Raw genomic sequence first — 21,023 nt, 5'->3', positions numbered from 1 at the left:
ACTGCTGAAACCCACCCCAGTGTTTCTGAGTCATTGGAGCTGGAAGGGGGCCTGACTTTGAATTTCTACCAAGTTCCCTGGTGATACTAATGCTGCTGCTCTTCTAGAGACCACGAATGACCCTGTTAAAATTTGAGAAAATAAAACTTTGAGAACCACTGTATTGCATGAAGAAAATAAAGCTTTTGCTCTATTCTTTATTAAAAAATAATACAAATGGGGTCATACTGTATCATCTAAGAACTTGCTTTTTTAGTTAATAATATATAATTAGCAGCTTTCTTTTTTTCTCATTCAACAGCTACTGATGTATCAATTTTAGAAGTCCCCTATTAATAATCATGTAATTTGCTTCCAGGGTGTTTGTGGGTATGTTCTTGCATTTACAAAAAAAGGTTGTGGTGGATTTTTTTTGTATCTTTATGGTGAGTCAGTGCATAAATTCTTAGAAGATAAATTCTTAGAAGTCAAACTGTTGGGTAAAAGACTTGATTTTAAAAATGGATAGATAGTACTAAATTATTCTATCAAAGATAGAATCACTCTTCTATGAAAAGTGTATGAAATAGCCTGTTTCCCAACACTTTTGCCAGTGGGTATTATCAAAATTTTCAAGTTCCTATTTGTTAGGTGTAAAATTATATCTTAGTGTTGTTTTGATTTATATTCCTACACTATTTCTGAGTTGAAAGATTCCTATGTATTTTTCTATGAACTATAAGTTTGTGTTCTTTGCATTACAGGTAGAGGGAACAGTATGAACAAAAGCACCAAGCCTTCCTTTGAATAGTAGTTTTGTAGCATTGAAGTATGAAGGTTGAGGTTAGGGAGAGAGGCAGGGAGCTAAGGTTAGAGAGGCAGGCAGGGGCCTGAGCTTAGAGGTCCTTGTGGGTCAAATAAAGATATTGGGCTTTATTTTGGGCAAAGAAGCATTGGTGCTGTTTAAGCTTGTACTTTGGTTCGTGGTACTTTTGACAGAGCCATGTTTGTGGAATGGTCAAGTCTAATGTTTAATCTCCAAATAATTCATTCTTTAGTCCTTTCACCTTCGGCCTTAAAGCTGCCAGACCAGGGCCAAGCATGGTGGCTCTTGCCTGTAATTCCAGCACTTTGGGAGGCCAAGGTGGGCAGATCACTTAAGGCCAGGAATTCGAGACCATTCTGAGCAACATGGCAAAACCTTGTCTCTACTAAAAATACAAAAACAAATCAGCTGGGTGTGGTGGTGTGTGCCTGTAATCCCAGCTACTTGGGAGTCTGAGGCAAGAGAATTGCTTGAAACCTGAGAGGCAGAGGCTGCAGTGAGTGGAGATTGCACTACCGCACTCCAGCATGGGTGACAGAGTGAGAAAAAAAAAAAAAAGCTACCAGACCAGGCTTCATAAACTGGTAAACATAAGAGTGGGCCAAAGACTTCAACCCATCTGTGGCTTGGCATTGTCTCTGAGGAGGGAATTTTGCATGATCGCATGGAGAATGGATTTTGTTGCTTTACCTGATACTGTCCTCAGCTCCTCCTGAATTTGCCGAGATCTTACAGCAGTCAGTAAGGTTGGTGGGTTCTTTTGTTGTTTTAATTTGAGTGACTTTCTGGGAAAAACTGTGGATTTCGGCCAATATGCTAATGATAATAGCATTGCTTTGAAGGTCTGGTTCTGTAGAAAATCATTTCATAGTTAATTATGTCAGCAAATCAACAGCAACCTCCTGAAGAAGAAAGCAATGAGGGGAGAAACTATATGTTTAAATTATTCAGAACTCAAACAGAGGTCAGGAATTCACATTTCAAAAGGAGGAGTCTGTAAGGACAAATCACTAAATTTGCATATCATTTCCCCATTATGGGCCTAGTTTTGTAATTGGCATATTAGGGATTAAAATGAAATATCTCTGCATTTAGAATTAGGAAATGACTCCCCCTGTCCCCCCACTATCTCCCTTTCTGTCTCCAGGGTCCGGGCACAGGAGTAAGAAACTATCACATTTAAATGTCTGCATTTAGGGAACTCGGGTGTCCGTTGGGTTTGTAGAAGATGGACTGACTCTGTTGATTCACTTGTCGAGTGGACCCTTTCTCCATCATCCTTCTCTCCTCGGTGTGTGTTCCTATTTAAATGGAGCCCCCTGCTTGGGAGGGAGACTGCTCCAAAGAGGAGCATGGTGCTTCAGCCACAAGCCATGTAGAAGGCTTGCTCATAATGCTGCTAGAACTCTGCAGAGGAAGAAAGTTTTTTAGGGTCTTTTTATTTTAAGAGATATTTGACTATTTTATATATTAATAATCCTCTCCTCCTCCACAACCCAGTAATTCCCCTTATTACTGCATTACAATACATTGTGCTCATACAAGGAAGGTAGGGGGCAGAGCATTTTCAGTTAATATCTAATGTTTCCCACAGTAGGATTTATCGTGACATCAGGTAGTCTGTATTAACTGGATCATAGAGAAGGCATTTCTAATGATCATCTGAGAAGGCTTCACAGGATTAACAGATTTGAAACTTCATTCTGTGTGTGCCCAGGACACAGGCAGCTTGGTTAGTGTGGAAAGCCAAGTCATTTCAGGAGTGGTAGAAAGAGTTCAGCTCTGGCTTATAACTTGAAATTTTTTTTTTTTTAAAGGTTTTTTTTTTTCAATATTTTACTTTCAGTTCCAGGTTACATGTGTAGAACCTGCAGGTTTGTTACATAGGTATACGTGTGCCATGGTGATTTGCTGCACCTATTGACTGGTCCTCTAAGTTCCCTCCCCTCGTCCCCCCACCCCCCAGCAGGCCCTAGTGTGTGTTGTTCCCCTCCCTGTGTCCATGTGATCTCATTATTCAGCTCCCACTTATGAGTGAGAACATGCGGTGTTTGGTTTTCTGTTCCTGTGTTAGTTTGCTGAGGATGTTGGCTTCCAGCTTCATTCATATCCCTGCGAAGGACATAATCTCATTCCTTTTTATGGTTGCGTAGTATTCCATGGTATATATGTACCACATTTTCTTTATCCAGTCTATCATTGATAAGTATTTGGGTTGGTTCTATGACTTTGCCATTGTAAACAGTGCTGCAGTAAACATACGTGTGCATGTGTCTTTACAGTAGAGTGATTTATATTCCTTTGGGTATATACCCAGTAATGGGATTGCCGGGTCAAGTGGTATTTCTGGTTCTAGATCTTGAGGAATCACCATACTGCCTTCCACTCTTCCACAATGGTTGAACTAATTTGCATTCCCACTAACAGTGTAAAAGCATTCCTATTTCTCCATAGCCTCGCCAGCATCTATTGTTTCTTGACTTTTTAATAATCATCATTCTGACTGGCGTGAGATAGTATCTTGTTGTGGTTTTGATTTGCATTTCTCTAATGATCAGTGATGTTGAGCTTTTTAAAATATGTTTGTTGGCTGGGTAAATGGTCTTCTTCTGAGAAGTGTCTGTTTATATCCTTTCCCACTGTTTGATGGGGTTGTTTGTTTTTGTCTTGCAAATTTGCTTAAGTTCCTTGTAAATTCTGGATATTAGTTCTTTGTCAGATGGGTAGACTGCAGAAATTTTCTCCCATTCTGTAAGTTGCCTGTTCACTCTGCTGATAGTTTCTTTTGCTCTGCAGAAACTCTTTAGTTTAATTAGATCCCATCTGTCAATTTTGGCATTTTTTGCAATTGCTTCTGGCAAACCTGAACTTTAATATGGCTTTGTCCTTCTAAGGGCTTTGTGACTGTCAACAGGATATTGACTCTTTTGGCATTTCAGTTTCCTTATGTAGATGGGAGAAACAACGTATACTTTGGTAGGTGTTATAAATGTGGATTCTCCTTTTCTTTTTTCTGTAAAGGGAATGGCTTGGTAGGTCAACAGAAGAAGGCATTATAAACAAGTAAATGTGCTTTATTGGCACACAAGGTTGAACAGAACCCTTGGGAGGGAATAAGCAGGGTTTTATGGAAGATGGTATGGGAGATCTGAAGTTTAATTTCTTTAAGGGGATGTTTGTTGGTGGAGTTTGGGGATGTCATTTGATGAGTCAGATTTTTTCATCCATGATATCTTTAGGACCTGTTCTGTGCATTTGGCTTCAGTCAAGTTTGGGTTTTATGTTTCCCTTGTGACTGCTGTTGGACATTACCTGTGTGGCTCTTGGAAGGTGATGGTTTTTGGCCACCATTCAAGACAGTTCACCATCCAAAACGGGCTCAGTTTGGATTCTTGTGGCTGCCACATTGTGAGGCACACATGGGGATTTGGTAGGTTCTGTCTTTTCTGCTTTTGGAATCCAACTTTAAATTTAAAAGGATAGTCAACTTTTCTACTGTCTTTCTGATTTAATACCATGTCCCTCTTCCAATCACCTCTTGTTAGTCTTTAAAAATGGGCTCAGTAAAGAGCATAACGATCCCCCAAACCCTGAAAAATACTGAGTTTCTGACCTAGTTGGTCAGAACTGTTGGAACAGTAATGAAAGCAGTAAGCTGGTACCTCCATTAACTGCTGACTTGTTGCTGCGTCCTCACATGGTAGAAGGGGCAAGAGTCTTCCTTGGGCCTCTTTTATGAGGATACTAATCCTGTTCATCAATGCTCCTTTTTCATGACCTCATCATCTCCCAAACTTCCCACTTTTTAATACCATCACCTTAGGAGTTAGGTTTCAACACATACATTTTTGGAGGACACAAGCATTCAGACCATAACATTAGACTGTCAGTTTGTTAAAATTAGAGATAATGTATTTTTCCGCCTCTTATTCCTAGCATCCTGGCATAGTGAAAGCACTTAATATTTATTTGTTTACTGGAAATCAAGCTGTTAGATATGGCGAGAATGCCTAGATATAGATAACACATATTAAAAGATGTGGGTGTCAGCAATTGCAAAAATGTGAAAACAACCTAAATGCCCATCAATCAATAAGTGGATAAAGAAACTGTGAGATATATATATGTGTGTGTATATATATGTATATATATATAGATAGATATAGATATACACACACACACACACACACACACACACACACGATGGAATACTACTCAGCCATAAAAAGGAATGAATTAATGGCATTCTCGGCAACCTGGATGGGATTGGAGACTATTATTCTAAGTGCAGTAACTCAGGAATGGAAAACCAAACATTATATGTTCTCACTCGTAAGTGGGAGCTAAGCTATGAGGATGCAAAGACATAAGAATGACACAATGAACGTTGGGGACTCAGTGGGAAAGAGTGGGAAGGGAGTGAGGGATATAAGACTGCAAACAAAGTTCATTGTATACTGCTCGGGTGATGGGTACATCCAGATCTCACATATCACCACTAAAGAACTTACTCATGTAACCGAACACCACCTGTTCGCAAAAACCTACGGAAATTATTTTTTTCTTTTTTTTTGAGACAGAGTCTCGCTTTGTTGTGTTGCCCAGGCTGGAGTGCGGTGGCGCAATCTCGCTCACTGCAAGCTCCGCCTCCCAGGTTCACGCCATTCTCCTGCTTCAGCCTCCCGAGTAGCTGGGACTACAGGTGCCCGCCACCACACCTGGCTAATTTTTTGTATTTTTAGTAGAGACGGGGTTTCACCGTGTTAGCCAGGATGGTCTCGATCTCCTGACTTCGTGATCCGCCCGTCTTGGCCTCCCAAAGTGCTGGGATTACAGGCGTGAGCCACTGCACCCGGCCTAATAAAAAATTTTTTAAAAAGATGTGGGTTTCAGGAGGTGATTCAGTGTTGGAGGTGAAGGTTGATTTGAGGCCCACACTTTGAGTAAGAAGGCTGTAGAGTGTCTGGGTTGATGCTATACTGTTACACCCAAATTTCCCTTCTGTGCCTCCCAGTGCCATTGATTCTTTCTGGTTAGAAAGGAATTGCCCTTTTAAAGGGCTCTCTGTGTTCATTATTTCCTTTAATCCTCACAACAACCCCTTGGAATAGTTGTATAGAATTCATGAGTCTCATACCTGTGAAGAGAGACATCAGTGAAGAGACTTACCCCAAGTGAGTCAGTGGTAGACACAGATGGGACAAGCATCTGGTTTCCTATTCTGAATCGAATATGGTGACCCTGATACTGATTTATTTTTTAGTGTTGTGGAGAAGAATTGCCTTCGTTTCTCCCAAATGCTGTGACTATTTGTTATTCCATTCTTCAGCTCCTTATTGAGTACCTACTGCATACCAAATTTATTTGTGTGTGTATGCACTGGGGATACAGAGATGCATAAGACAGACCTAGCTTATGTCCTCAGTTGTCAAGACACAGTCCTGCATTGCTTAGCAGGGTGACTTCTGCACTCCATGTTGGAGCTTCTTACACTTGATCTTAGCCAAAAGGCCGAGAAGCGATCATGTTGGAGCTTCTTTTGAGAACTTCTGGGCTCAGAGACTATGTGTGTGATGGTGTTTTCTCATGTTCTATGGTGTCTGGGATCTTCAGAGCCTGTTAGCCAGCTGGCTCGAGGAACCTACATGTCATGGGTTCCACATGTGAACTTCTTGGTGCTGGGGCTCTTGAGGTCTTTCCAGTTGGTGACAGGAAACATTCCAGGTGTGAGTGTGGCTGACCCTCAGAGTAGAGAAAGGGTTTTGTTGGTTTGTGTTTTGTTTCTTTGGATTTACATCTGGGTCTCTGAGAACTGACATTTTCATAATCTGTTCCTTCTCTGCATTATGTTAATAGACTTCTCTGGGGCAGGAAGAATTTAGTGGATGTCATTTGTTAGCCAAGGTATATGTCCGCTTTTTTTTTCTTTCTCCCTTCCTCCCATCAATCAAGGTATTTCTTAGTTTCTTACTGTGAATCACTCAGGCTTCCACTTAACTGCCAGTTCAGTTTCCTCCTTGCCCATCCTCCCTTCTCTTTTCTCCTCTCCTTCGCCCACTTCTTTCCCCCATTTCCCTTCTTTCCCTCTCCCCACCACACTTCCCTTTCCTTTCCCCCTCTTTTCCTTTTCCTCGGATTCTTTTGAATTTTTCTTCATCTGCGACAAGCCAGGTCCTTTGTTAGGCATTGGTGTTAGACATCAGTGATGAATAAAAGATTGTTCTGCTCTTCCAGGAGCTAGATAAGGGCCTGGTTCAACTTCTCAGTATTCAGGGAATGGATTCTCTGCTTACTCCCTTCCTTCTTTTGGATGCCACAAAATGAGCACTTGACTGAAAATATGCTTATACGCGTTTTTACAGACTACGCCAAGCCACAGGTATGTCTAGATGAAAAATGTGTTGTGCCATTGCTACAGACTCTAAAAGTTTGGGGAACCATGGAAGTGTTTGGGTTTCTTTTGAGCCAGTCTTGGCAACCTTAAAACTTTTAGAAATGTCTCCCCTTGGAGGGAAAGGCTGAAAAAGAACTGAAGAGGAGGCCTGAAGAAATTTTCATGTTTAGAGGTAAAGTTTTGGTTAGCAAGCTGGTCTTTTCTTCCTGTGTATTGTTGGTAGAGCCCATAGAGAACCAACTATTATTGCCAAATCAGCTCTTTCCTTCTCATTTCAAATTTTCCCACCATCTTAGAGCATGTGAGAATTGTTGAAAGTGATATTCAGTCATTTCTGTTAAGAAGACTGAGGTGGGCAAGCTTATCATTGTTCATCTTTTTTCTTCCCAATCTTAGCAAATCCCTGATTGCAGTATAACTAACTAAATAAATTGCACAGGACTTGTGTATATCAACTCCCAGCAAAGTCCAAAGATCAAAGTTGAAAGAGGATACTGAATTCCTTTCCAGATTTCCGGGACACTGCTTCTGTGCACTGTCACCAAATAAATCCTGGAGGAGTGGCTCCTTAAGAAATAGGGTAAGCTCATCCACTCCTGGGAGATTGTCATCATAGGCAGCAATCTTAATGCTCTTAGATGCTTCAGAGGGAAAGAAGGGGAAAAGTATAAAAGAACAATCCCCACATGATCGGTTTTTAGCTGAGTATTTGTAGCTTGTACCCCCTTCTTAGGATTGCTAAAATCCATTTGCAAAGGACAGCCCTCTATTTCCAGATCCTCTTTTCCTTTTTTCACACTGCATTTGAGCAGTTTGCACATTTGTTGAAGAATCAGCCACAAAGTCTGTGGTTTCCTGTGGCACATTTCTAACAATATTTATACAGGCTATTATTTAATGAACTGTATAAATATTTATACAGAACAGTCTTTTGATCATAAATAGGGGCTAAAAGTCAGTCCAGTCCATGCCGAGGACTTGGACAGGAGGCTGTTTCTGTGCTTTGAAATGTCTTGTAGACTGAGAAGTTAGGTATGTCTCAGGACTTGTGTGCAGCACAGCTTGAATTTCTGTTATTTTTCTTTCTCTTGGCCGTCCACAATCCATGCTCTCATTTCTTCCCGCCTGACCACCCTCCCCATATCCCTAACAGCTGTTTTTCTTTTTAGAGTTTTTATCTTTGCCTAAAAAGAATGAAATGAAACCCCAGTTCTGACTCTCACCATTCATAATGCGGTCTTTGGAGTCACACTGCCTTAGCCTCAAACCCCAGCCCCTCTGCTTCTGTACCATGCAACTTTAAACAGCTTCCTATCTGAGAACCTCACTTTCCTGAGCTGGGAAATGGGGCTCATACTGCCTACCTCACAGGGTTGCTCTAAGGATTAAATGAAATCATGGAGTCACATGGTGATCTGCAGCTCAGAGCTCAATAGATATTTCTTGCTGCATTTGTTGTTCTTATTGAAGAAGTAATCAAAGGGTTTGGCTTTCAGTTTTAGCTGGATGTTGTGGAAGGAGCCCTAAACTTGCCACAAGAGACTGTGCTTCAAATTCTGATGCCATTTACTGTTTGTGGCACTTTGGGCAAATTACTCCACCCTGCGAGGTATAATAAAGTGGTGATAGGTTTACCAAAGTGATTGGGTTTCTGTGAATGAGATTAGCATTGTGTGGGAATAAGTGACACGATGATGATCCTTATCCTTGTTTTCTTTACAAACTAGAAAAAGGAATAATGTTTTCCACTTTACAGTTACTTTACTTTTTGAGGCCAAGGGGTACTGGTTCCATAAGATTAGGAGTCTAGGACGCAGCGGATCATATTCGTGACCCAGGAACAAAGGGCATAGAGGGGGAAGAGCAGGGGACCTATGATGCAGAAAATCCTTTGCTGGAGCTCACAGGTCGAATTTCGGGGAAGCTGCCCAAGGTCTTGAACATCCCTGCTTTCAGGTTCCAGGTATGGAAATAATCACAGAGATCAGTTAAAACTATAATAAATGGGAAAAGTGGTGAACCTGAAATATTCAAGTAGGATCTATTTCATAGAAAAACATGAACTGGGTGATGTGTGTGAACGACGCTGGGACGGTTTGTTTCCTGCATGGTGCCCTGGTAATAAGTTATAGAAATCCATATTTTGCTAGAAGCAGGCCACCTGGTGTTGTGGAAGGGTTAGTCTCTGAAGATGAACAGCCTGGGTTTGAGTCAGCCAACCTTAGGCACAGCAGGCAGAGGCCCCCAGCAGAGTCCTTGACAAATGGGCATTTAGTAAATAGAGGAATAGCAGGAGGCAGTGGAGCATCCTGAGAAAGGTTAGGGCTGATGGAACCAGAGGGAATGGATTACTGTCAATTATATTACTGCCTAGTAATATGACATTCTGGAGCAAGTTACTTTACCTGTCTAGGACTCAATTTCCTCATCAGTAAAATGGGAGTGATCATAGTTACTGTCTTCAAGAATTGTGGTCAGGCATTGTAATCACGCTGCTTAGCAGAATATCAGATACATGGTAAACATGGTACCTTTTTTTATTTCCCCAGTGATGAATTTTAAAGACATCCATTCACCGAGTTATAAGGACTTACTGAGCTCCTGCTGTATGCCAGGCACTGGGCTTACAGCTGTGACACAGGCGGCAGCTGGAATTAACTGTAATCATACAGCTCCATTCTCCATGTGAAGGGGGCTCTCATGAAGGGTGGGCTCCTTCCAGAAACCAGAACTGGAGCAAGCCCAGGGCCAACTGTAGAGTGGAAATCTGCCTCTTTGGGTTTTACTGGAAAGGAATCAGGATGTGGGTAGGGTGGTAAGATGATGTATTTTATCATATTACTCTCTTCATCAGAGAGGGAGTCAAAAGTGAGGAACCCAAGCCTGAGCACGTGGGCCAGCCCCATGGGGAATCTGTCTTGTCATCGGGGCTGGCTGGAGTAGAGACAAGTCTGGATGCTGGCCGGCCAGGTCTGTGTAAGCCAGGGTATTGCATAGATTTTTCATTTCCTATTTATTTCTTTGTTTCTTCCTAAGTGTTTATAGTAGTCTTGCAAAGGTCTTGCCAAGGGCAAAGAGTTGTTAGCATGCTAGGATCAGTGTTAAGGAGCAGCACCCCGGACCCTTGCAGTAGAGACAGTGGGAAGCCAAGGGGGGGATTCCAAGTAAAGTAACAGCTGTGAGAGGGAAGGTAGAGTGGCTAGCTTCAATCTTCTTCCTGTTTGCAGCTAATAAAATTGAGGAAACTCAGTGAAGGCATTGCCCCTATTTTGTCAATCAGTGTATCCTCAGCAGGCTTCCTGGTGTTCCTGTCTTCTGCATTTCTTCTGAGTCTCAGATGTCACCGATTGTAAGATGCACCATTATTTATTATACCATGAAGTAAGAAAGGAAATGATACCAATAAATTGTAACATACCATTGATTGTAAGGTTCACACTGATTTTAGAGAAGCTAAATATGGAAAAATGAGTGCCGTAGAATGAATAAAATGTGGTTGTCGCACACAGTATTTGTGAACTGGAAGAATGAGTCATAAGAGATTAAAATAAGGTAAAACACTAGCACATGTAAGTACAAACTTAGAAATTCAAACTATTAAGGCATGGACCTGTTTATCCTTATTTCTGTTGATTCACTGATTCAGTTGTTCATTCAGTAAACATTTACTGAAAACCTATTATGTGCCAGACACTGTGCAAGGAGCTTGGGATACAGAAATCAATAAGTTCATTTTTTTCAGATTCAGTTAGGAAGACAGACATGGAAAGAAAAATAAAATTGTGATTCCAGAGTGATAAGTTTTAAAAGAAAGCAGGGACACGATGCCATGTTGGCATCCTTGGTATGTATGCAAGGGGAGAAAGGGAAGGAAGCCTTTTCCAAGGAGAATTGATGGCTGACCTGGGTCTTAAAATATAATTCCGTGGTCACCAGGCAGACAAGGAAAGGAGAGAATTAGGAAGGGATGAGTAAAGGATTGGGGAAGCCTTTAGCAGTTGGGGGCAATTGAGAGCCTATGAGGAGGAGTTTGAGGATGTCTGTAGCCTGGAGTAAGAATGAGCAGGACTGTATTAGGCAGGGCTGGATGGCAGGCAGAGGGAGCCTGTGGAGGGTGTGAGATGCCGTGCTGAGGCCCTGGGGTATATCACAGCTCAAAGCTGGTGGTTTTCAGTTGTCCTGAGAGAGGGCCTAGCAGAGGGACTGCTGGGAGGAAGGGCTGGAGGGTGGGGCAAGGGCGATCTTTGCTTCAGAGCAGCTCTGTTTTTATCTGTTTTGTTTTCTTCAAATAATGGCTTGAAGAAAGGTATCACTGTTGAATGAATGAAGCAATGAATGATTTGAAAACTGGTGCTAATGGTCATATGGAGGTCCCCAAGGGGAATGTAAGCGAGGGAGAGAAGTTGAGGTTACACACCAGTGGGGGTCTGACGAAGCTCCGACGAATGGAGCAAATGTTACTACTGTAGCTTCTCCATTTTGTTTTTCACCTGCTTATGAGCCACAGAGCCAAAAGGGGGACAGTTCAGTTGGGAAATCATTGCGATTAAGACAGAAGCAATTACTTTTAATGAAGTTGTTTTTATTGTTTTATTTGTTGTTTACTGGAGTAAATATCTAGGAAGTAGTAACTGAACATCTGCTGGTTGATTTTCTTTCATAATCTCCACGTTTGACTTGGCTAGGGAAAACATTTTCTTTCTGAAGTTGAAGGATGCAGAAGGTTGCCCAGGTTGAAATTAGACTCTGGGCGGTAAGACTGCCTTGAGCTCACCTGGAGAGTTGTAAGGCATTCACCTGCTCAGTTGTCTTGGGGGCTTGTTCTTATTCTTTCAAAGTCCAATCTGGAAAATAAAAGCCTCTATGAGAGTCCATGTCATGCCGGCTAATCTGACCAAAGGGACTTAGAGCAGCTATGAAGGCCAAGGAATTCCTGAGTGTTCTCTGGTCAGACTTCCTTGTAACTCACAAGGGGTCTGTAGGGAAAACAGATTGTCTAACTAATTCCTGATCTTGTCTCCTCGGAGTTCCTTCCCAATTCCCAGTCACTTCATGACAAAGCTGCAATATATTTGCCTTTTCTCCAAACCTATACTGAAAGCTTTTAAGAAACAAAGGAAAGAGCATGAGACTTGGGATTACACAAATGTGGGACTTTAGGTCCAGGCTGCCCCTGAATGAAGCTGATTAAATTCCTTAACTTCTCATAGACTTGCTTCTTAATCATTGTAGTGTATATCAGTATAATAATGTACATTTACTGTTTGAATTTGTGAGTAGACCTAGCTAGCATTAAGCAAAAAGTTGCTTATCTCTTGGAGTCTCACCTTGACCACCTGTAAAACAGAGATGTAAATAGCCTCACCTTCTGGAGTCATGGTGAGGATTAAAGGCGACATAAGCACTTTTCACAGTGCTTGTGCATAAGAGGTACTCAGTAGGTAATTGTTGAATGAATGACTCACTAGGAGGGCAAGGTTCCTTTTCAGTACCGTGGCTTCTTTCCTTGTTGATTGAAATTCACTGAGAAGAAACTCATCTCCATTGCCTCCAGATTCTAAGTTCTCCTACCACCCTGTACTTGCCCTTACAGAACTCATCACAACTTTGCCTAAATAATTATGTATTTAAATCCTGACTCTCTCAAGAGTGGAAATGCCATGTCTGAGGCCATATCTGTGCTTTTCACCTACCAAGTAGCTCAATGTTTATTAGTATACTGTTATCACTAAAAATGTTTGTTGGATGAATAAATAACAAATGGCTACCGGTTAGGTAGCGGTACCTCTTTTATTTCTACTTTTGAGATGTTTTGTGACTGTCTTTGCAGATCCACTTGGTCTTCATGTGGTTTTTACACTTGCTTACTACAGGTGGATGAACTGCAATGTCTGGTGGAGAACAGAAACCAGAGAGGTACTATGTGGGTGTGGACGTTGGAACAGGCAGTGTCCGTGCAGCTCTGGTGGACCAGAGTGGGGTGCTGTTGGCTTTTGCAGACCAGCCAATTAAGAAGTGGGAGCCTCAGTTCAACCACCATGAGCAGTCCTCTGAGGACATCTGGGCTGCGTGCTGTGTTGTCACAAAGGTATGGGCAAAACTGGTGTCCTCTCCTTGTTCATGTTCCTACCTGCTGAGTGTCATGTGTCAATCTGGTGCCGTAAACTATGTTGGGGTAACTTTAGATGCAGAGTAAACAAGACATAGGCCTTGCCCTTCAGGAGCTGACAGTCTACTGGCAGAGACTGATAAACAGCTAATATATGGTAAGAGCTGGGAGCAAAGTAACTATAGCTGGAGCTGGGGAAAGAGCTAACCGGAGGGGGCTCAGGGAAGACAGGACAGCTTGAGGTGTGACCACATGTGGAAGAATTCACTGACGACCTTACTGACATTTACCACGCCTTTAATGTGTGCCAAAGGCTGTGTAAAATATGTTAACTTGCACTGTGTAGTTGCATCTTCACATGACCCTGTAAAGGTAATACTATCACTACCCCTGTTTTATTGAGGGAGAAATGTAGGCACAGAAGTTAGGTAACTTACTCAAGTTCACACAGTAAGTAGCAGAGGCAGGACTAGAACAAGGCAGTCTGACACCAGAGGTGCGCTCTTTTTTTTTTTTTTTTTAATTAAAAAAATTCAATGGGTTTTTGGGGAACAGGTGGTGTTTGGTTACATAAGTTCTTTAGTGGTGATTTCTGAGATTTTGGTGCACTCATCACCTAAGCAGTGTACACTGTACCCAATGTGCAGTCTTTTATTCCTCACCACCCCCCAGCGCTTTCCTTCGATTCCCCAAAGTCCAATTGTATCATTCCTATACCTTTGCCTCAGAGGTGCACTCTTAATCAGTGGAATCTCCTGCCTTCCAAGTGGACAAATGAGGATGAGAGGAACTGCATTTTGGGCAGAGGGAATAGCATATGCAAAGGCATGGTGGCATGATAACATGGTGTGTTCTGAGAAAGCAAAGAAGTCAGATTAGAGTGTCTCCCATATATGCCAGGCATATGTTCACCCTGAGTGGCCTTGGATTGGATGCAGCCTGCTGGCTTGGGAAGGGAAGCAATGCTTCACAATTCTTGTTTGTTTTTAAAGTTTCACTTGACTGTTTGATTTTATATCTTGGTGATCAGTAATGACAGAGATCCTTTTGTCTTTTTTTCCGTAGGGAAAAATAAAGTCCTGGATTCCTTCTTTTCCCTGTTCCTAGTTTAGTTCCTTAAATATTTATGAGATGCTTGGTAATTTGCAGATGGACAATTCACCATTCTGTCCCTATTGATCAGTCTGTTTAAACTTTAATGAATTCTGGGCTGCTGCTTAGTGCCCCCGGAGAAGGCAGAGAGAGGAGGGAGTGGGTAGGAGTACCAGAGCATTATACAGGAATAAAAGAGGGATGCATCTTCTCTTTTGCCCGTTTAATTTTCCTCTCCTCTCCCCTCCTTTCACGCCCCAATCTGGTAAGAATCTTCTACTCTTTGCACTTGGGCCTTCTTTGTTCTTTTAACATACAGCCTTGCTTGCCGTTAAGGAAATTATCAAGAAGAAAATATAATCCCCTGATGAAAAGCTACTTTAAAAAAGGTCTACTCTAAGTACAGCTGGTTTAATGGTAGATTTTTAATCATCTCCCAGTGGTGGCTAACTTATCATCTGTTTGAGCCCTGTTAGCTGCATAAGTACCATGGACATTTGTCGATAGCAATGCTATTGCACTATAGCAAACCTAAATGAAGCCCTTGGGTCTTAGGCGATTCTCCTCACATGGAGTATGGATATGTGGGCATGTGCCAGAAGCCACAGGATAAGCATGTTACATCTATGTGGAACATCATTGCTGGTGTGAGGCTTAAAGAGGGAAGCATTTTTATGTTAGATAATAACACCATAGGAATGAGAGAGGTAGGTGACCCGTTATAGAGCACAGATTCTGCAGCCAGACTGCCTGGATTGACATCCCACTTACAACGTTTATTAGTTTGTGATCTTGGACAAGTTACCTAACGTTTCTTGTGTCAGTTTCCTTATCTGTAAAATGGAAATGACATTAGTACCTACTTCCCTAGGATTGTTGTGAGGATTAAATGAATTAATGCACATAGAATGTCATAACATTGCCTAGAAATGTGTATGGGTTGTTTCCTTTGGTGGTGCTGATGGTGACAGAAAATGAGCAGATTATAGAAGATAATGAATTTCTAAGATAAAATACTGAAAAGTCAAAGTCTACGGCGGGGGAGGCGCTTCTTGGGAATATTCATTCACTCTCCTGGTTAGGGTTCTTTCTACGTAAGACTTTGAGAAACACTGGTCTAGGGCAAAGGGTGGCATCAAATATGTCCTGGTCTGTCTTTTCTTCCTCCTGGACTCCAGGAAGTTGAGAGCTTCAGAGCAGTTGTTCTACTTCCTTTTCCCTAAGTCATTCACATTGCCTGAGATGACTTTCCTCTTAGTTAAAGCAACAGTAAGGATAATGTGGTGTCAATGATGATGACAAAGACAGCTAACAGTTCTTGGGCACACTGGTCCAGGTACTATACTGAAGAGCTTTTACCCATCACTTCATTTTATCCTTATGATAACTACTCTTTAAGGTAGTTTTGACTGTTCTCTCTGTTTTGAAGATAGAAAAACAATGAGCTTTGAAGAGGTTCAGTAAGCAACCTGAGGTCTCCTGAATAAGAAGAAGGGGACGCTGCCCCTGCCACTGCTACTGCTGTCATGCTCTGTCCCTTGTCTCTCTCCAGCCATATCTCCCTCCACATGACCCTACCTGGAACTGATAAGAAGCAGCCTGAAATTTTTAGATTTTCTACACATGGGGCATCATGAGGTTACCCAGGATTACGAGTGCCTTTACCTGGTTGCCTGCTCATCTGGGAAGTGTGTGCCCCCTAAGCAGGGGTTGTATCTAGTTTATCTGTATTTCTCTAGAATTCTTTGCTTGTAATGTGTTCAGTTAATGTTGGTTGAGTACATAAATGAATGATACATCTCTGTTGTTTACATTGTCTGGAATACTCTTCACTTACCTTCCTCACCTGCCCAATTACCATCTTATAAAGTAAGCTTAGAACGGGCACACTGGCTCACGCCTGTAATCCCAGCACTTTGGGAGGCTGAGGCGGGCGGATCACGAGGTCAGGAGATTGAGACCATCCTGGTTAACACGGTGAAACCCCGTCTCTACTAAAAATACAAAAAAAAAAAAAAAAAAAAAGCCAGGAGTGGTGGCAGGCACCTGTAGTCCCAGCTACTCGGGAGGCTGAAGCAGGAGAATGGCGTGAACCTGGGAGGCGGAGCTTGCGGTGAGCCGAGATCACGCCATTGCACTCTAGCCTGGGGGACAGAGTGAGACTCCGTCTCAAAAAACAACAATAACAACAACGAAAACAGTAAACTTAAACATTCCTGTCTCCTGAGTGTCTTGGTGACTTCTGGCAGTCTATGCCCTTTTTTACCAACCTCAGAAGAAAGGGTGAGAAGCCCCTCTCTACTGTCCAGAGCCCACCATCTTCACCCAGATCATTTTCTACTCCTTATCTTTGCATTTTACTTGTTGGCTTGTTTAGCCCCTTTTAAACTATGAGTTGAGCTCTTAGAGAGATTCATCTTTGTGTCTCCAGTATCTAACACATTGCCTGGCACAAATTAGGTCCTCAATTAATGGCTGTTGAATGAATGTTACTTAGAGCTAAAAACAAAGAGACAAAATCCAATTTAGCATTCCTTATCTTGTTTCAGTTTCACTGTGGGGCAGGAAGGACAACTATTCTTCCTATTTGAAATATGAGGAAATTGAGGCTCTGGAACTATAACAAGTATTAGAGACAAGACCAGAACCCTGGTGAGACGGCTCCAAATCTTCCTCTTTGTCTTCCTTCCCACATCCCCTAAATTTGGCAGGTTTTATTGGGCTAGTAACCAGCACACCTAAGAGGTTTTATGGAAACTCACAAGTCATAGAGGTTATACACAGTCCATGATTTTAAAGCTTCCTTTATGGAGCCACAAATCTTAATCATTCCAAAAAGGCGAGAATATTTCAAATTAGTGCATGATTCATACTAAACTTCTCTTAGGAAGAAGGAGAAGATAAGCTGGAGGAATCATTCAGCCAACAGGTGTTTGTTGAGTATCATTCTTTCATTTAGTCTGCAAACATTTATTGAGCACTTAACTATGTGCTATGCTCTTTGCTAAGCATTGGAGCATATAGAGGAGAGATATACAAGAAGTCTGCTGCTTTTAAAGATGAAACAGCTTAATTGTATGAGAAAAATAAACAACACATATGAAGCCAGTAAAGTACCATTTTGTTCTATCTTGGTGCTATCTATATGAGTAATGGTTGTGGGGAGGGGGACAGAAGAAAGAGTAGCCACATGTGGGGTTGAGCAATAATGTTAACCTTATATTCATAGAACCATTATAGTTTACAATGCATCTTCATTTTCATTTGATTGCTGTTGCAGGGTGAACTAGGGAAGGAGTTGTTATTCCCATTTACGTTTGAAAAACTGAGGGCCAGAGACTTAAGTGATTTTCCCAAGGTTGCCCAGGTGGTATGTGATAAGGCAGAACTTAGATGGGTCAAACCTATGCATTCTCTCTATCTCTAGCACCATATACCTTTATATTTTGCATGGAATATTATTCTTTTTTTTTTTTTTTATACGGAGTCTCGCTGTTGCCCAGGCTGGAGTGCAGTGGCGCGATCTCGGCTCACTGCAAGCTCCGCCTCCCGGGTTCACACCATTCTCCTGCCTCAGCCTCCTGAGTAGCTGGGACTACAGGCGCCCGCCACCGCGCCCAGCTAATTTTTTGTATTTTTGGTAGAGACAGGGTTTCACCGTGGTCTCGATCTCCTGACCTCATGATCCACCTGCCTCGGCCTCCCAAAGTGCTGGGATTACAGGCGTGAGCCACCGCACCCGGCCTGGAATATTATTCTAAGAACGTAGCTGATGTCTTGATATTCATTTTTCTTTTCTCTATTCTTGCATTTGAAGCAGTTTTTTTCCTCTAGTGCTAACTGATCATGTCACTCTTTTGCTACAACCCTTCAACATCTATCACTCTACTACAGGCATAATGATAAATTAAGTTCCAGACCACCATAATGAGGTGAATATTGCAGTAAAGCTCACATGAATTTTTGAGTTTCTCAGTGCATATGAAAGTTATGTTTACATTATATTGCAGTCTATTAAGTGTGTAATAGCATTAGTCTAAAAAAAGTATATAACTTAATTTTTAAAAATTGCCAAAAAATGTGTTAATGATCATCGAAGCCTTCAGTGAGTTGTAGTCTTTTTCCTGGTGGAGGATTTTACCTTGATGTTGATAGCTGCTTACTAATTAGGGTGGTGGTTGCTGAAGGTTGGGTGGCTGTGGTAATTTTTTTAAGTAAGGCATCTTTTTTTTTTTTTTATATATATATATTTTTTATTATACTTTAGGGTTTTAGGGTACATGTGCACAATGTGCAGGTTTGTTACATATGTACCATGTGCCATGTTGATTTCCTGCACCTATTAACTCGTCATTTAGCATTAGGTGTATCTCCTAATGCTGTCCCTCCCCCCTCCCCCCACCCCACAACAGTCCCCAGAGTGTGATGTTCCCCTTCCTGTGTCCATGAGTTCTCATTGTTCAATTCCCACCTATGAGTGAGAACATGCGGTGTTTGGTTTTTTGTCCTTGCGATAGTTTACAATGAACTCAAACAAATTTACAAGAAAAAAACAAACAACCCCATCAAAAAGTGGGCAGAGGACATGAACAGACACTTCTCAAAAGAAGACATTTATGCAGCCAAAAAACACATGAAGAAATGCTCATCATCACTGGCCATCAGAGAAATGCAAATCAAAACCACAGTGAGATACCATCTCACACCAGTTAGAATGGCCATCATTAAAAAATCAGGAAACAACAGGTGCTGGAGAGGATGTGGAGAAATAGGAACACTTTTACACTGTTGGTGGGACTGTAAACTAGTTCAACCATTGTGGAAGTCAGTGTGGCGATTCCTCAGGGATCTCGAACTAGAAATACCATTTGACCCAGCCATCCCATTACTGGGTATATACCCAAAGGTCTATAAATCATGCTGCTATAAAGACACATGCACACGTATGTTTATTGCGGCACTATTCACAATAGCAAAGAGTTGGAACCAACCCAAATGTCCAACAACGATAGACTGGATTAAGAAAATGTGGCACATATACACCATGGAATACTATGCAGCCATAAAAAATGATGAGTTCGTGTCCTTTGTAGGGACGTGGATGAAACTGGAAAACATCATTCTCAGTAAGGCATCTTTTTAAGTAAGGTTTGCTGCACTGATTGACTCTTTCTTTCACAAAAGATTTCTCTGTAGCATGCAATGTTGTTTGATAGCATCTTATCCATGGCAGGACTTCTTTCAAAATTGGAATCAGTTCTTTCAGACCTTAGCCTTATCAACTAAGTTTATGTACTATTCTAAATTGTTTGTTGTCATTTCAACATTGTTCATATCATCTTTATCAGAAGTAGATTCCATCTGAAGAAATCATTTCCTTTGTTCATCCATAAGAAGCAACCCCTCATCTGTTCATATTTTATCATGAGATTACAGCAATTCAATTTCATCTTCAGGGTCCACTTCTAATTCTAGTTCGCTTGGTATTTCCACTACATCTGCAGTAACTTCCTCCACTTAAGTCTTGAGCCACTCAAAGTCATTCATGAGGGTTGGAATTAACCTGTTCCAAATTCCTGTTAATGTTGATATTTTGACCTCCCATGAATCATGAAGGTTCTTAATGGCATCTAGGGTGGTAAATCCTTTCCAGAAAATTTTCAATTTACTTTATCTAGATCAATTAGAGGAATCACTATCTATGGCAGCTATATCCTTACAAAATGTAATTCTTAAATAATAATACTTGAAAGCTGAAATTTCTCCTTGATCCGTGGGCTGCAGAATGGATGTTGTGTTAGCAGGTATGAGAACAACATTAATCTCCTTGTACATCTTCATCAGAGCTCTTTGGTGACTAGGTGCATTGTCAATGAAGAGTAACACTTTGAAAGGAATCTCTTTTCTTTGAGCAGTAAGTCTCAACAGCAGGGTTAAAATATTCAGTAAACCATGCTGTAAATAGATGTGCTGTCATCCAGGCTTTGTTGTTCCATTTCTAGAGCACAGGCAGAGTAGATTTAGCATAATTCTTAAGGGCCCTAGGATTTTTGGAATAGTAAACGAGCATTGGCTTCAACTTAAGTCACCAGCTGCATTTGCCAAGAGAGTCAGCTTGTTCTTTGAAGCTTTGAGGCCAGGCATTGGCTTTTTGTCTCTAGCTGTGAAAGTCCTAGATGGTATCTTCTTCCAATATAAGGGTGTTTTGCCTACCTTAAAAATATGTTGTTTAGTGTAGACACCTTCATTGATTGTCTTACCCAAATCATCTGTATAACTTGCTGGAGTTTCTACATCAGCACTTGCTGCTTCACCTTGTGTTTTTATGTTATGGAAATGGCTTGGTTACTTAAACCTCCTGAACCAATTTCTGCTAGCTCCAAACTTTTCATTGTGTAGCTTCCTCACCTCTCTCAGCCTTTATAGAATTGAAGAGTTAGGACTGTGCTCTGGATTAGGCTTTGACTTAAAGAATATTGTGGCTGGTTTGATCTTCTATCTAGACCACTCAAATTTTCTCCATATCAGCAATAAGACTGTTTCACTTTCTTATTCAGGTGTTCACTGGAGTAGCGCTTTTAGTTTTCCTTACGAACTTTCTTTTGCATTCACAGCTTGACTAT

General features: G+C 41.5%; 1 protein-coding gene across 10 annotated transcripts in view; it reads left to right on the top strand.

Moving 5' to 3' along the window:
• The window catches only part of FGGY (FGGY carbohydrate kinase domain containing), a 478,411-nt gene that overhangs the window by 11,862 nt on the left and 445,526 nt on the right, over positions 1-21,023 (top strand). For all 10 annotated transcript variants that reach the window (XR_009210731.1, XR_009210732.1, XM_058430526.1 and 7 more), the window contains one exon: positions 13,073-13,287. Coding sequence is in view for 8 of the 10 variants with exons in the window: in XM_058430526.1 (XP_058286509.1) it covers positions 13,087-13,287 (201 nt within the window). In the remaining 2 variants the exon portion in view is untranslated. The remainder of the gene's footprint in view (positions 1-13,072; positions 13,288-21,023) is intronic.

The sequence above is a fragment of the Hylobates moloch genome, unplaced genomic scaffold, assembly GCF_009828535.3.
Source record: "Hylobates moloch isolate HMO894 unplaced genomic scaffold, HMol_V3 SCAFFOLD_18, whole genome shotgun sequence".
In the NCBI taxonomy this organism is placed as follows: Eukaryota; Metazoa; Chordata; class Mammalia; order Primates; family Hylobatidae; genus Hylobates; species Hylobates moloch.
The sequence above is the reverse complement of the archived record's forward strand: the minus strand, read 5'-3'. Positions and strand labels throughout refer to the sequence as shown.